Genomic DNA, 15079 nt, shown 5'->3' with positions numbered 1-15079 from the left:
AAACCACCGTAAGAAAGACATAACCTGTGTCCTTAAGGCACAAGCTATAATGACTTAACCTGAAAGTTTTTTTTTTTATGTAATATTGATTTCTTTTAAGTTTTATTAAATCCAGTTGATTTTCTTTTTTTTTTAAGTAAGCTCTGTACCCAACATGGGGCTTGAACTCATGACTCTGAGTTCGAGAGCCGTATGCTCTACCAACTGAGCCAGGCAAGCCCCCCCAATGAAAGTATCTTATATAGAACTTGATTTTCTCATGAACTCATTGTACTTTGCATGATTATAAATATGAAGACCTGATAAGGAGGAGATAATGTTCTTTGGAGAAGGGGTTCATTTTACTAAGAGATTTCAAATGCCTTTTTTACATATAAAATGCAGAAGTCCCAGGAGTAAGGGTGGGATGTGTGTTTGTTAACTCCACATGAAGAGGAATGTGCTTTGTGTTGCCAGCCTTCATCTTGGAAGTTTTTTATATATTCAGTCCCTTGTGTGGGTCAGACCTAGTGCACGGCCCTAGAAATCCAAAAGACACCTGAGACATTGTGTGCTAGGCGGTAAGCACCTTGTGATCCAGAATTTTGCTGGTTTATTCACCAGTGCATACCCATGTGACGCAAAAGAGGCACTCAAAGGGTAACTTTTTTAAAAATAGATTAATTGAACCTTCCATTCCAAGTCTGTCTGTAGTAGTCAGCAGAGCATAGTCTTTGCCTGCAAACAGGGCTTGGCTCCTTGGAGATGTGATGTAATCTGATAATTACAAGACAAAAGTGCTGTAATAGAGTGGGAGCCAAGTGCTCTAGGAGTCCAGGGAAATGGAGCCAACTCTTGCCCAGGCCATTTGGGTCTCCCAGAGCCCCTAGTGTTTGAAATGAGAACTGATGGGTAGGTGTTGCCAGAAGAAAAAGGACATCTAGGCAGAGCATTGTGAGGTTAAGAGTGTCAGGCGTGTGTCATTGACTGGAGGCCAACTGTGCTGGCCCCGGAGGCTGCTTCTCTGAGCTCCTCTCCTGCTCTCCCAGGTGACTTCACCCCCCAGCTTCCACCCTGCCCGATCCCCTTCAGGTTCACACTGGAATGCCACCCAGACACGAGGCTATCCTTCACACTAGTGTCAGATGGCAGCCTCCCCGCCCACACTCGTGCCCAGGGTGTTCGTGGTCTTCCTGCAGAGTGGACCTTTATCTATTTGTCTGTCAGAATGTAGACTCTATGGAGTGGGACCTCATTTGTTCAGTGATGCTTTGCTGGGAATAGAGCCTGGTCGAAGGGGCAGGCTCTCAGGAGGTGTTTGTTGAAGGCGGCAAGAGAGGGAAAGGGAGAGTGTTAACCATTCCTTTCAGCGCAGCAGTGTCTCCCTTACCACTCTGACTGGGAACGGAACTTCACGCGGAGCAGTGATGGTGGGATGATGGTCTCAGGCACTGTCATTAGCAGGTCTCTGTACATCATTGTCCTGGCTCCCTTTGGGGAAGTGAGTGGCAAGTATGTACAAATGAAGGCCCTGGGGCTGGGTGACAGAAGGACCAAGTGATACTTGGTTCTGGTGTGGAACACTCACTTTGAGCCTGTTTACGCATCCAATGGGAATCTAAAAACACACTTCCTCCGGTGCCCCACCAGACATGCAGCTGGCCACAGGTAGCGGGAAGAGCTACTTCCTCGTATGTGTCCAGTCTAAGATTGCAGTGATTAGCAGGCTCCTATCATCATCATTAAGAAATGGTATCCTTGGGTTTCATCGTAGCCCATCCTGCCTCTTGCTGGGTTATTCCCAGCTCTCCAGGAAGCACAGGGAAGCAGGCATCCTGCACAGCTGCAGCTGGCCGGCAGCGCCCTCCAAACCCTAGCGCCCGCTCTCCGCGGTCTTGCCGCTCTTTCATCTGCTCTCACACAAGATGCCCATTGTAACCTCAGGGCTTGTCTCATAGCCTCATGCCCTTGGGTTTTCCAGTAAACAATGACCTGTTCTTGCTAGCAAACACCACGCTGGGAAGCAGTGAGAACACAGTGGAAAGAGCAAGTGGATTTGGAATCAAGCAGACTGAGTCCATAGCTTCATGGCCTTAAGTTAATTTGCCTCTCTCAGCCTTCCTTTTCTCGTTTACTTTTTTAAAAAAGAATGAAGGGGTGCCTGGAAGACTCAGTCGGTGAAGTGTTGGCTCAGGTCATGATCTCAGTGTCGTGAGATTGAGCCCCACGTCTCAATTCCCTCCCTCCCTCTCCCTTACCCCTCCCCCCTCAAAAAATAAAAATAAGTTTAAATTTAAAAAAAAAAGCGGAGATAATAACGGTCCAGTACTTCCTTGTACAGTTGGTGTGAAGATGGGAAGAGCTGTGTGTGTAAAGCACTGTGTAGAGGAAGATGTATAGGTTTGGAACGTTGAGTCAGTGCTGTGGGGTAGCAGGAGGGATGTGTGAGTTCAAGACGCATGTTAGAGATGCTCCCTTCCTGGGGCGCTTGGGTGGTCCCGTTGGTTAAGCGTGTGATTCTTGGTTTTGGCTCAGGTCATGATCTCACGGTCATGAGATCAAGCCCTGTGTTGGGCTCCTCACTCAGCACAGCGTCTGCTTAGGATTCTTTCCCGCTCCCTGCCCCTCCCCCTTCCCCTAGTGCGTGCTCTCTCTTCTTTGTATCTCTCAAATAAACAAATCTTTTTTTTTTTTTTAAGATTTTATTTATTTATTTGAGAGAGAGGCGTTAGAGGGGGGAGAGTTAGGGGGAGGAGCAGACTCCCCGCTGAGCAGGGAGCCTGATGCAGGTCTTGATCCTGGGACTCCAGGATCTTGACCTGAGCTAAAGGCAGTTGCTTAACCAGCTGAGCCACCCAGGCGCCCCTAAAGCTTCTTTAAAAAGAGAAAAAAGATGCTCCCTTCCTGAGCACCTGGCTGACTCAGTTGGTGGTGCATGTGACTCTTGCTCTCAGGGTTATGGGTTTGAACCCCAGGTTGGGTGTAGAGATTGCTTAAAATAAAATTTTGGGGAGGTGGGTGGAGGTGGCCAAATGGGTTGGCCATTAAGAAGGGCACTTGTTATGATGAGCACTGGGTATTGTATGTAAGTGATGAATCACTAAATTTGCTCCTGAAATCAATACTACACTGTATGTTAACTAACTTTAAGAAAAAACTTGGGAATAAAATTTAAAAAAAAAAATTTTTTTTAATGATGCTCCCTTACGTATAAACAACATTTCAGTGGGCAACTCCTCTAAAGAGCCAAAACTGGAAATCTGTCTATCTGCTTTTCCAAATAAAGCCCCTTTCTGAACCCATGTTGGAAAAGTGGTTCTCTTATTCCTAACAAGAAAAGATAGGCCCATTGCCATTTCCCCAGTCACAGGCCGGCCTTACCCCTGCCAGGCTCAGTGTTGGCACAGCCTGGTTCAGGAATTAGGTCATAGCCTTGTTGGTGGAGGGCTATGAAGAAAGTCTGGCCAAGAATCAAATCCAGACTCTAGGGCTTGTTCCCCTAGGAGTTATTTACTTGGCCCGAATTTTAGTGAGGAGATTGCTGTAAGGTCCTACAATCTAGTCTCTACCATCAGGAGCCATTCTCTGCTTGCGCAAACAGCAACATCTTTGTAAATGTAAATCAGATCATTGCATTTCCCACCCACGCCCTGGCTTTCCAGACTCTTCCTTCCAGCCTTAGTGCCTGCAGCAGGAAGTGGCAGGAAGCAGGATTCACGGGCCACTCCAAGCGCTGCCCCTTGAGCTCCAGCCAAACCAACTTCCTCTGTGCTCCTCCAATGAGACAGGTCCTCTCCTGCTTCAAAGCCTTCACACCCTCTTCCCTCTGCCTGGAACACCTTTCCCCCATAGCTGGCTAACTTTGCACACCCTTCAGGGCTCTGCTTTCCTGTCACATCCTCAAAAAAGCTTTCTTGGTCTCCAAGCTAATGTAACTGCTGTTTTACCCCTAACAGCACTTAGTGCTATTCGTCTGAAATGTTCCCCTTGCTGTTGTAGCTGTGTCCTGTTTGTTTCATATTTCTCTTCTTCACTGAAACATACACTTGAAGGGGGTATTACAGAGAGCGGGGGCGCCTGGGTGGCTCAGTCAGTTGAGCGTCTGAGTCTTGGTTTTGGCTCAGATCGTGATCTCAGTCATGGGATCAAGCCCTGCATCAGGCTGCACACTCAGCACAGAGTCTGCTTGTCCCTCTCCCTCTGCTCCTCCCCCCCTTCACTCATATGATCCCTCCCTCCCTCTCTGTCTCTCTCTCTCAAATAAATAAAATCTTTTGGGGGAAAAAAGGTAGTGGGGTGCATGGCTAGCTCAGTAGAGCACGTGACTTTTAATCTCAGGACTGTGAGTTCGAGCCCCACATTGGGCATAGGGCTTACTTTAAAAAAGAAAAAAAGAAAGAAAAAATAGAAACTGAGTCTAACTTGCTTATTGCTTTTTTTTTTTTTTTTAAGATTTTATTTATTTATTTGACACAGAGAGAGACAGCCAGCGAGAGAGGGAACACAAGCAGGGGGAGTGGGAGACAAAGAAGCAGGCTCCCAGCAGAGCAGGGAGCCCGATGTGGGGCTCGATCCCAGGACCCTGGGATCACGCCCTGGGCTGAAGGCAGACGCTTAATGACTGAGCCACCCAGCTGCCCCAAACTTGCTTATTGCTATCCCCAGCATCTCACACAGCATATGACATTAAGTGTATGTTCATTTCATTGTTGAGATGTTTGGCAATCTGGTTCCACATTTTTGATACTTGGCTCTGGTGGCTGTTGTAGCTGGGGAGGCACTTCCCAAAGAGATCTCAGTCCTGATGGGAGGAGTACTGTGTTGGTTGCCTGGGTGTTCTCATCACTCGTGATATTTGTTTTATTCAGTCCCATGAAGATGCCAACTCCTCAAAGAACTCTTGTCTGACTTAGCTCCTCCCCCTCTTCTTTGCTGTCTTTGTTACGTTACACTTAACTCCACTGTGTTCCATGTGGGCTCCTCACTTACATGACTTCCTTAAGAGATTGTGTGCACCCTTACCCTGGGAAAAATAGAAGTTCTTGGATTTCCTTAAAGGAAGGAAAGGCCCTGATTCTGCTGAGCTTTAAGTTTGCCCAGTTTTATTGATTCTCAAGGGTTCCAGCATCGGTCTCCTGGTCTTTTTTCCTGTCTTGAAATCAGTCTCTTGCTGGACTAAGTTGGTGTCCATGTGTCATTTGGACCTGGAGATGGGGAAGAAACAGTGACCTTGACAACTCAGAGACATGTGTGGTCTGAATGCGCATGGCCTTGTGGCTCCTGGAGTTTGCTAAGCATTTGTGAAGAGATAGGTACCCGGGCCTCATCTTTTGATTTAAGGGTTTGGGGATTTTACAACGCCACCGTTTTTGGAGTGCCTGAGATGGCAAAGCAGAGCGCTTGAGCTTCGGAGATTCTGTTTGAATCAGCCGCAGCTCATGCCCCATATCTAGGTCATCAACTTCTCTACGGTGAAGAGTGGATCTAGAAGTTTCTCTAGAGGAGCCATTTAAAAATAAGTGAGCAGTTTCTATGTTCCGCTTCCTAGACAAGGCTGAAAGTCCAGCAGGTAAGATGCAGGGTGCACAGAGAGCCAAGCGACTTCAGAGTAGGCCTGGAGGGGTGGCGAGCAAGGAGGACAAAGTCTGGTGACTTGGACTCTTGGTTTCATCTTCTCTTGGGTTCTTTTCCAGCACAGGAAGCTCAGCCATGCGTAGACAAGGTGATGACCAGGGTGGTGTTCGCTGGTCTTTGAGGAAGCTGTTTAATGAAGAACTCTCAGCTCTCTGACAGGGTCATCTGAAACCGAGCTTAATCTTCTGCCTTGCCCATAAAACAGTATTTAAGCAGCAGAAAGTGGGTGAAGGGAGGCTATGGTGTGTTTTCTTTACATTGCAAAGCTGAGACCTCAGTGAGTAGTCCAAACACCTTGAAGCATCTTGAGGACTGAAGGGGCAGCATAAAACTTAACCAGAAATCTCTTTTGCCATGAGGAACCCAGACCCACAGCAGTCCTTGTGCTGATCACATCTGATAGCCGGGATATGCTTGTGCTGGGTGTTTTGAAGCTGCATGCAGAGTGTACTCTGCCGTCCAAAATGGTCCTTGGGACCTTCTCATTAACCTCACTTTGAAGAATGTAATTATCTTTGTGTTAGAAATGTTCAAGAACGTTTCTTCTGCCTAATGTTGTTTAAGCATTTGTTGAGTCGAGGAACAAAGCCTAGCTGTACTTGAGAGAATTACAATTCAGAGAAATACGGTGTCTACAAGAGAAGGGTACGTTTTAAAGGAACAACACAGAAAGCTCCAAATGTTAAATTTACCCAGATTGCTATTCTCCTGCCTTATTTTAATTATGGGTTTCAGTGTTTAGCTGGTTAGTCTCCTCAAAAGACATTTCCGTTTTATTCTCTGAGACCCCTGGGCCCTTCAGTGAGAAACACCATGGCTGAAAATCCACCCCTGGATTTTCTGAATCACAGAACTGCTGTGATTTTAGAAGTCAGTGGTAGCGTCCTCTGACCTCTTGCTCACAACTGACTCCATTTGGCCAGGCCATCTTGCTGTCACAGATCCTGTGTCGCTTTGAAAATGGATTCTTCCTTATGAAGAAGGTCCCATGAATTAATAACTGCATCACCAGAAACGCTAAAAAAGCACTGTTTAAATGCTGTGCATTGTTGTCAAGCTGTTATTCCTGGTGGGTGGCTAGGTTAGTATTGTTTAAAGGTTAGGATCCAGATACCAGCTCATCTATTCTCCAGCTGTTGTTTATCCTCCAGTTTCCCAGAATAGTCAAGCACAAAAGTCTTTTAAAAACAGGTGTGGGACTGCTTTACATTTTGGTGTGTAATAATTAAGTCACTACTGATACAGCCTCTGTTCGCTGGCAGGGAAAGTAGGTAGGGGACCAAAGAACATCGCATCCCTTGGAAGCAGTGGTGTGTAATGCCAGATTCCTAATCGGCTCATCTCTACCCTTACCCACCTCATTCCACTGATCGAAGCCTGTTTACAACATCCACCAAAGGATTGCTCGGGTTCTCAGCTCCCCAAGCAGTCTGCTTCACTTCTCTATAATGTTATTTATTTTTTAATTAGATAGTACATTTATATAGTATAAGATTCAAAAGATGAAAAAAGCCTGCAGTAAGAAGTCTCACCCGTGCCTTCCAGCCACTCAGGACAATCAGCACTACCAGTTTCTTAGGTAACCTTTCAGGTTGGCTTTATAGGTCACCGTATTCTCCTCCACCACCACCACCGCCACCTTTGTTCTGTAGAAATGGTAGCGTCTATACCGTACATACCATCCTGTGCCTTGCTGAGTCATCTCAGTAGTATATGTAGAGAAAGTTCAATAAGTGGCAAGTACACCAATGGGAGTGTTTCTAGAATTGACGTCAGGATATAATCTAGTACGTCTCCCGGCGACCCCTAACCCGGCCACTCCCAAATGCTAAACAATGATAACCAAGCTCACTGCCAGACATCGCCAGTGCTGTCCCACAGGTGGACAGGCCAAACTTTTTCCACTGTTGCCAAGCTCCATCTGTGTCTTGGGTTGCACGAACCGGAAACCAAGAAATCCCATCCTTGACACCTTCCTGAGTTTCTCTCCAGTCATTGAACCTTCCTTCTTGCCCTCACCTACCTCCCTGGTCTGCGCCTTCTCAGTCTCTGTACTGGGTGACTTTACCAGCTTCCTGACTGTCTTTGGCATGTCCATTCTTTGCTCCCTCCAGGCTGTTGTCCACACACAGTGATCTTTTAAACCACATACCTGATCATGGTGCTTCCATGCTTGATGCCTCTTGAGGCCTTCCTGGCACTCTTAAGACAAAGGCCAGACTGATGGTCGCATCCACGTTGTCTGGTCCCTGCAGGCTTTACCAGGCCTGTTTTCACTTTGCAGTCCAGTGCAGGAACCAGACTTGCCCAGCTTCGTCTGCCAGAGTATTCTCTTTCTTTTCCTCTGTCTGGAATGCTAGTCTCCTTTCGCTATCTTTGACTCATCTTTCAGAACTCAGACTCCACTTCCTCAAGCCTTCACCGTTCCCCTCCCCAAACTAGATCAGGTTCCCGGTTAAAGCTGACAACACCCAACTTTTCCTTCATTGTACTTATTAAGGTTGTAATTTCCACTTACGGAAATTTAACTGGGTTAATGTTTCTTTAAATTCTTGTTATAGATGTGAAATAGTTCCTGACACACATAAATTTTGTAAAGTAGGAAAGCTTCTGGAATAAATAGTAATTTTTTTTAATTCATCTTTATAGATGTGCCACCTGGGTGGCACAGTTGGTTAAACGTCCAACACTTGGTTTCAGCTCAAGTCCTGATCTCAGGTCATGAGATCAAGCCCCATGTCAGGCTTGGCAAGGAGTCTGCTTGAGTTTTTCTCTCCCTCTCTCCCTCCTTCTCATGCGCCCACCTGCTCTCTTTCTCTCCCTCTCTCTCTCTCTCTCAAATAAATAAATCTTTTTAAAAATTTATGTTTATAAATGAGGTTAAGCTGCTTAGGTTGATATCTGTGTTTATGAGTAAGGGATGACTCGGGGGTGTCTCCTATAAGGACCCCTAGTGATCCTAATCTAGACCATTCTTCAGTTCAACAGATGAAATCTATGCCTGACCAACACTGGGCACGGGGATGACAGAAAATAATGAGATCCAAACAGAGCCTGCCCTCAAGTGGCTTACAATATTTCATTTTTAAAAACCCAAGATCAGGGACGCCTGGATAGCTCACTCAGTTAAGCGTCTGCCTTCAGCTCAGGTGATGATCTCAGGGTCCTAGGATCGAGCCCCACGTAGGGCTCTGTGCTTAGTGGGGAGTCGGCTTCTCCCTCTCCCTCTGCTTGCGCTCTCTTTCAAATGGATAAATAAAATCTTTAAAAAAGAAAAACTCAAGATCATATGTCTGTCTGCTGTATTTTGTGGGTTTTTTTCAGGTGGCTCCTGGTATTTCAGATGGCCTTTTACCAATTGGGTGATGTGGTAACGCTTTTTTTTTTTTTGCCCTAAGGAGAACAAATTTTCCCCCATGCTTTCTTCTCACGATTCTTATCTTTTCTCTTGAGAGCTGTCTTTAGAAATATCCCTGCTGAAGGGGAGAGCCATCGTCAGAAAAAACTCAAGCCACATGAAGCCTGTTCCGCATTTCTTATTGTTGAACAAAAAATTGTATGATGTCTCCTCACCAGGAGCTGTTTTTGTGTCTCTCCTCTATCCCCAGGAAACCTGTAGGAAGTGTCAGGGACTCTGGAAAGAGCACAATGGCCTCACCTGTGAAGAGCTGGCAGAGAAAGATGACATCAAGTACCGAACCTCCATGTGAGTAACCTCATTCAGGGCTTGTGACTGGTTCTTAGCTCCCCTGTTAGCCTGCTGTTTGGCCAGGGAAACAGTGAATGTTGTGGGAAGGACAAGTTCTCGGGCAACCCCGATCTAGAGTGACCTCAGGAAGTGACCCTAACCCCCTCTGTTTCCTTGTCTCTTTGGCCTCATAGAGCAGGGCCTGGAGTCATATATGATACAGTCAGTGCCTGGCATTTGCGAATTCAGTAAATGTTAGTTCCTCTTCTCCTTATGATCTGAACGAATAAGCAAATCATACATTTTAACTAGATTAGATTGCACTAATGTTGCTTATATCCATGTTTCCTAAAGGATACTGGTGGCCTGAGACATTAAGCAGAATTATAGCCTCCAGAATGCAGAATAATGCAATCAGTAATAATAAGCACCATTACTGTTTAGCACTCCCTGTGTGGCTAAGCACTTTACAAATATTAACTCATTAAATACGTTGGCTTAAATAATACAGAAGCCCATTTCTTTCTCCTATAATAGCCCAGCCTTACCAGGCAGAGCTTTCCCATGAGGTCATTCAGAGACCAGGTTCCTTTATCACATTGCTTCACCATTCCCTGAGGTGGTGTTCCCATCTACATGATGGTGACTGCACTGTAGCCACATTTACACTCCAGCCCATAGAAACGGAGAAAGAGACAAGCTGCCAGCCAGGCAGCTTTTAAGTTGTAAGCAGGGTGCGTGCATGCGTGTATATGTGTGTGTATGACTTCTCCTACCCTATTGGTCTAGACTGAGTCATGTGGCCACAACCTAGCTTCAAGGCAGACACCATATGTAATCTCTAGCTGGGTGATTTTATGTCCAGCTTAAATTCGAAGAGTGAGAAGTAGGTTTTGTTACTAAGAGAATGAAGTGGGAAGTGACTATTAGGGGCAGTTAACAGTCTTCCAGTGTGCACCACAAGTAGGTACGATTATCCTCGTTTTACAAAACGATACAACAGGCATAGAGCCCAAGAAACTTGCACCTGATCCTACAGGTAGTAAGTGGCATAGCAGGGTTTTAAATCTAAGCAAATGGTTTCCCGACTGTTCTTTGCCACAAATTTGGTAGGCAGACTAATGACCCCCAAAGATGTCCCTGCCCTAATCTCTGGAACCTGTGAGCCTGTTACCTTATATGGCCAAAGGGGCTTTCCAGATGTGATTAAGGTTATGGCCCTTGAGGTGGACAGATGATCCTGGATTATCGAGGTGAGCCCAGTCTAATCACATGACTCCTTAGAAGCAGAGAGCCTTTCTGTGGTCAGATAGAGGTGTAGTGATGGGCAGACCCAGAATGATGTGAGGACTCCACCTCTTGCTGCTGGCTTTGGAGATGGAGGAAGAAGGCTGTGAGCCATGGAATGTGGCCGTTTCTAGAAACAAGGAGCAACCTTCAGTTGCCAGCCAGTAAGAAAACGGGGATCTCAGTCCCACAGCCCCAAAGAATGAATTCTGCTGACAGCCTGCAGGAGTAGCAAACAGAGTCTCTCCCCCAGAGTAGGTGACATAGCCCAATGACACCTTGATTCTTCTCTGTGGAGACCTGTGTTGGATTTCTGACCTACAGATTAGGTAGGTCACTTGTATTACATTAAGCTAATAAAATTGTGGTGTGCTACAGCAGCAGTAGGAAACTAACACAGATTTGGGGGCCAGAAGTGGGGTGCTGCTGTAACAAATACCTAGAAATGTGGAAGTAGGTTTGGAATTGGGTAAAGGGTGGAGCAATTTTGGAAAGCATGGTAGAAAAATCCTAGATTGCCTTGAACTAGTGGAAGTAGGGATTTTAAAAACCTTCCCCTTGAGGGCTCAGAAGCAAGTGAGGAGCATTATGGGCAAAGCCAAAATTGCCTTGGAGAATACTAGAATCCCCACGAACAGACTGCTCGTGGAGCTGTGGCCGTAAAGGTCTGCCGATAAGGCCTCAGAAGTAAGCGCAGAGCGTGTTCTCGTTTTGGTGGCAGGAAGCTTAGCTGGTTCGTCTGCAGTCGTGCAGAAAGCAGAAGGTGTAGGTGATGGGTCTGGACATGTAGCTGAGAAAACTTGTGGGCTGAGCGCTGGCGAGAGGAAAGTGCGAGCGGAAGGAGAGATTGAGGGGCAGAAACAGGATTTGGTTGTTTCTGAAACTGCCATCCCGTCCAGGTGACAAAAGACTCCAAAATTAAGACTTAAGCTGTCAGGAAAAGCATTCTCTTAGAAGACCAAGGATGTGTTCCAGATGTCAAAGTCTTCGGTCATGTAAAGCGAGGAGGTCAAGGGGGGGAACACTTCAGATCCCTTCAGTCAGACGAGGGAGCCTCTAGGAAACTCAGGCATCACCCCTCGGCCATCTCAGGAGAAGCCTGAAAGTAGAGATGGGCTTGTCTAGGCACCAGGTGTGGATGAGAATGCTCGTGTCAACAGAAACACTGCCAGCTTGGACTGAGACATACAGTGTGTGTGGAAGGAAAGAAGTCCACCAGATGCCCAGAACTCTAGAGAAAGGAAGCAGGTTGACTAAAAATTGCTCGGCTGCAAACATGCTACCTTTCTTGAGAAAAGGAAGGTGTGCTCAGTAGCACCATGACCACAGAGGATTCTCAGATCTGAAATCTGAGGGAGTTTGCCCAGCTGGATTTCTAAATTGATTATAAGTGATGGCTCCTTTTTTTCTTTCCATTTTCTCCCTTTTTGGAGAGGAAGAATGTCCCAGAATGGGTCATATCCAGAGTCTTCACCTGTACTTGATTTAGATGGTGACATTTGGGACTCAGAGCTGACACCATGGTGATTGAGACCTTTGGGTCCCGGGCTGAGATGACTGTAGGGGTGTAGGGTGGGTATGAATCTGGAGGCCGGAGGGCAGACTGTGGTGGGCAGAATGGCCTAATCCCCAGAACCTGTGAATATCTTTACCTGACATGGCGAAGGGACCTTGTGGATGTGATTAAGTTTATGGCAACAATCAATGACATACGTAGTAATCACACATGCCACTCCAACTAGAAAAGTCTAGCGTTACTTCCTCAAATCTAGGCTTACCCCTAGCAGCCAGCCTTTATGATTTAGAGTGGCCACCAGCTGCCCAGTGGCATGGCCTTAAAGTGATGGCCATGTCCAAAATTACTCTTTCTTCAAAGTATTCATCTTGTCAGGCAATATACTTAGTCCAGCACTTGAGCTATTGCAAGAACACTCTAAATTTGTCGTTTGGAGTTGTCTTTCAGCCAGTTCATGAGCCATTGCCCCAAAAAATTTGCTCTTGTTACTGTGGACAAGTTATATCTGGTTTGGATTAGGAGAAGCAGAGGTTTTCTTTTGTTGCCCCCTGAGCCTTTGTTCTGCCCCTAAGAAGGATGTCTTACTGATAAAGTCAGTACAGATTTATTGAGTGATCTCTATGGATAGCTGTAGTTAAGAACCTTGAACAAATTTTTTAGTTATTCTTTGCCTCAGTTTTTCTTCATCTGTTAAGTACAGAGCATACTTGCATCTACATATTATGAAGATGAAACTGCCCAAGTGCCCAGAATGATTCTTGGCACCGAAATCTCCCATAAACATTCATGGTTGGTTGGTTGGTTGGTTGGTTGGTTGGTTGGTTGGTTGGTTGAAGCAGAAGGCCCTGATTTACAGACATGACACAAGCACTTAAACGGGTGACTTCTTGCATTTAGGACTCCTTCAAGTTATATGTATTATACTCACAGTTGGAGATGGAGTATTGTCCAGCTCTATAAACCGGTTCTCCATGCCCCGTGGTCAGCCATTTGGACTACTCCAAGACTTGGTCACGGGTCAGGAGATGTTTCTCAGCAGGAGAAGAGTTGGTTACTTTTGGAAGCAGAACCTCCATCCTGATTGTCCTGTCAGTTCCTGCCACCAGCATCATTCAGGGTCTTGATCTGGGCCCTAATTAAACCTGGCAGCCTTTCGTATCAGCAGTAAATGGAACAGATTGGCACATCCAAGTGTGATTATATGTTAATAACAAAACCCAGAAAGGCCTCCCAAATGTCTCACTTCTTTCTTCGTGGTAGGGGATAGAAGATACAGTAACGTGCTCAACTTTGGATGGAGTAGCCTCATACACACGCGTGACCTCCACACCACTGGAGCATCAGAGAGATTACAGATCTCTGTATTTCCAAGGGATTTATCTCCCATCTTCTGGCATGCATATACCATATTACTGTATCTAGAGTACCTGCTACTTTTATGCACCCCGGTTCTATCTGCATGTTATTTTAATAGTAGACCAGCGTATTGCCCTTTTGGACGATAGATGATCAAGGTCCTTGTCACCTGCTTCTGGTGTTCTCTGTGTATTGGACAGAGAAAGCATGTTCCAGATCAGAAGCTGCATACAGTTGCCAGAGGCTGTGTTTATTTGCCCTGGTAAAAAGACGTCTGGAACAGCAGCTGCAGGTGGGGTCAGCCCCCAGTGAGGCTTATGGTAATGCACATTCTCCAAACAGAACATACAGTACGGTAATGTTCTCCAAGACCCACTCTCCGTACAGGTAAAACAAGTAAAAGGAGATGTGTTGAGAATCAGCACTACTGCGCCTTTGAAGTCTTTGACTGTGGCACCGATCTCAAAGATGTCAGAGGAATCTGGTATTTCTGTAGAGAGGGGGTCCTCCAAGGCCTTCACTTCCTTTCCCCACCATGTAGTCCTTACTCCCTGGCTCTCTGCCAGTTGCCAAGTGTGAAAAAATAGGAAACAGCAGGGTACACACAGGGGATTATAAGCTGTTTACTGTTGCTGAATCATAAAATACAGCATAATAACTGCTATGAGATGAGGCAGGTATTCCAACAAAAACTTGTACATGAATGTTCCTAGCAGCACTATTCACAGTAACCAAAGAAGAAAGCAACCCAGGTGTCCTTCAACTGATGAAGGGTAAACAAAGTTCAGTATCCCGCAGAATGGCATATTATTCAGCCATAAAAAGAAAATGAAGGTCCATCCTACAGCACGGACGAACCTCGGAGACCTGCTCAGTGAGAGGGACCAGACCCAGGATGCCACAGCTCATGTGGTTCCATTTATATGAAAGGTCCATAGGCATGTGGATGATTGCCTGTGTAAAGAATAGACAAGTCCATTAGAGACAGAAGGCACATTAGGGGTTGCGGCGGAAAGGGGAGCATGGAGAGTGACTGCTTAATAGGTGTGGAGTTTTCTTTGAGGATGATAAAAATGTTCTAGAACTAGATAGCAGTGATTTGACAGCAAGAGAGCAGAAGCAGGGGGAGCCGCAGGGAGAGGGAGAAGCAGGCTTCCCGCTGAGCAGGGAGCCCGATGCGGGACTTGATCCCAGAACCCTGGGATCATGATCTGAGCTGAAGGCAGAGACTTAACTGACTGAGCCACCCAGGCGTCCCTAAAACGGAATTTTTATGTGCGTTTTACCACAGTAAAAAAAAAAACAAAAAACAAAAAAACAAAAACATTCACAAAGGAAAGCCATCTAACTTTTTGAATAGTGTATGCCACAAAAAATGAAGAGTGCTCCCAAACAGAAATTCCCAACATACTTAAAAGTGGTGAGAACAAATACTCATGGAGCTCTAAGGTCTAGAGTGGTTATGTAGGGGAAGGACTGAACCTTCCTGTTTGAACACAAGGTCAGGAGACACAGCTGCAGCTCAGGCTTCTCTTCCTGTCCTGCCCAGAAACACATCCTGTGGGCTGTTTGTTTCCTGCCTAGTTCAGAATCTAGTTCCCAATTCAGTTTTCTCCCAA

At 46.0% G+C, this 15079-nt stretch overlaps 1 protein-coding gene across 3 annotated transcripts in view; it reads left to right on the top strand.

The window, feature by feature from the left end:
• Positions 1-15079, top strand: part of RNF216 (ring finger protein 216) — a 144738-nt gene that overhangs the window by 108977 nt on the left and 20682 nt on the right. For all 3 annotated transcript variants that reach the window (XM_045813391.2, XM_045813390.2, XM_087867099.1), the window contains exon 14: positions 9222-9319. In XM_045813391.2, the coding sequence (XP_045669347.1) occupies positions 9222-9319 (98 nt within the window). The remainder of the gene's footprint in view (positions 1-9221; positions 9320-15079) is intronic.

The sequence above is a fragment of the Ursus americanus genome, chromosome 2, assembly GCF_024610735.1.
Source record: "Ursus americanus isolate L20-20 chromosome 2, mUrsAme1.1.p, whole genome shotgun sequence".
Lineage (NCBI taxonomy): Eukaryota > Metazoa > Chordata > Mammalia > Carnivora > Ursidae > Ursus > Ursus americanus.
This window is presented reverse-complemented; position numbering and strand designations above follow the sequence as displayed.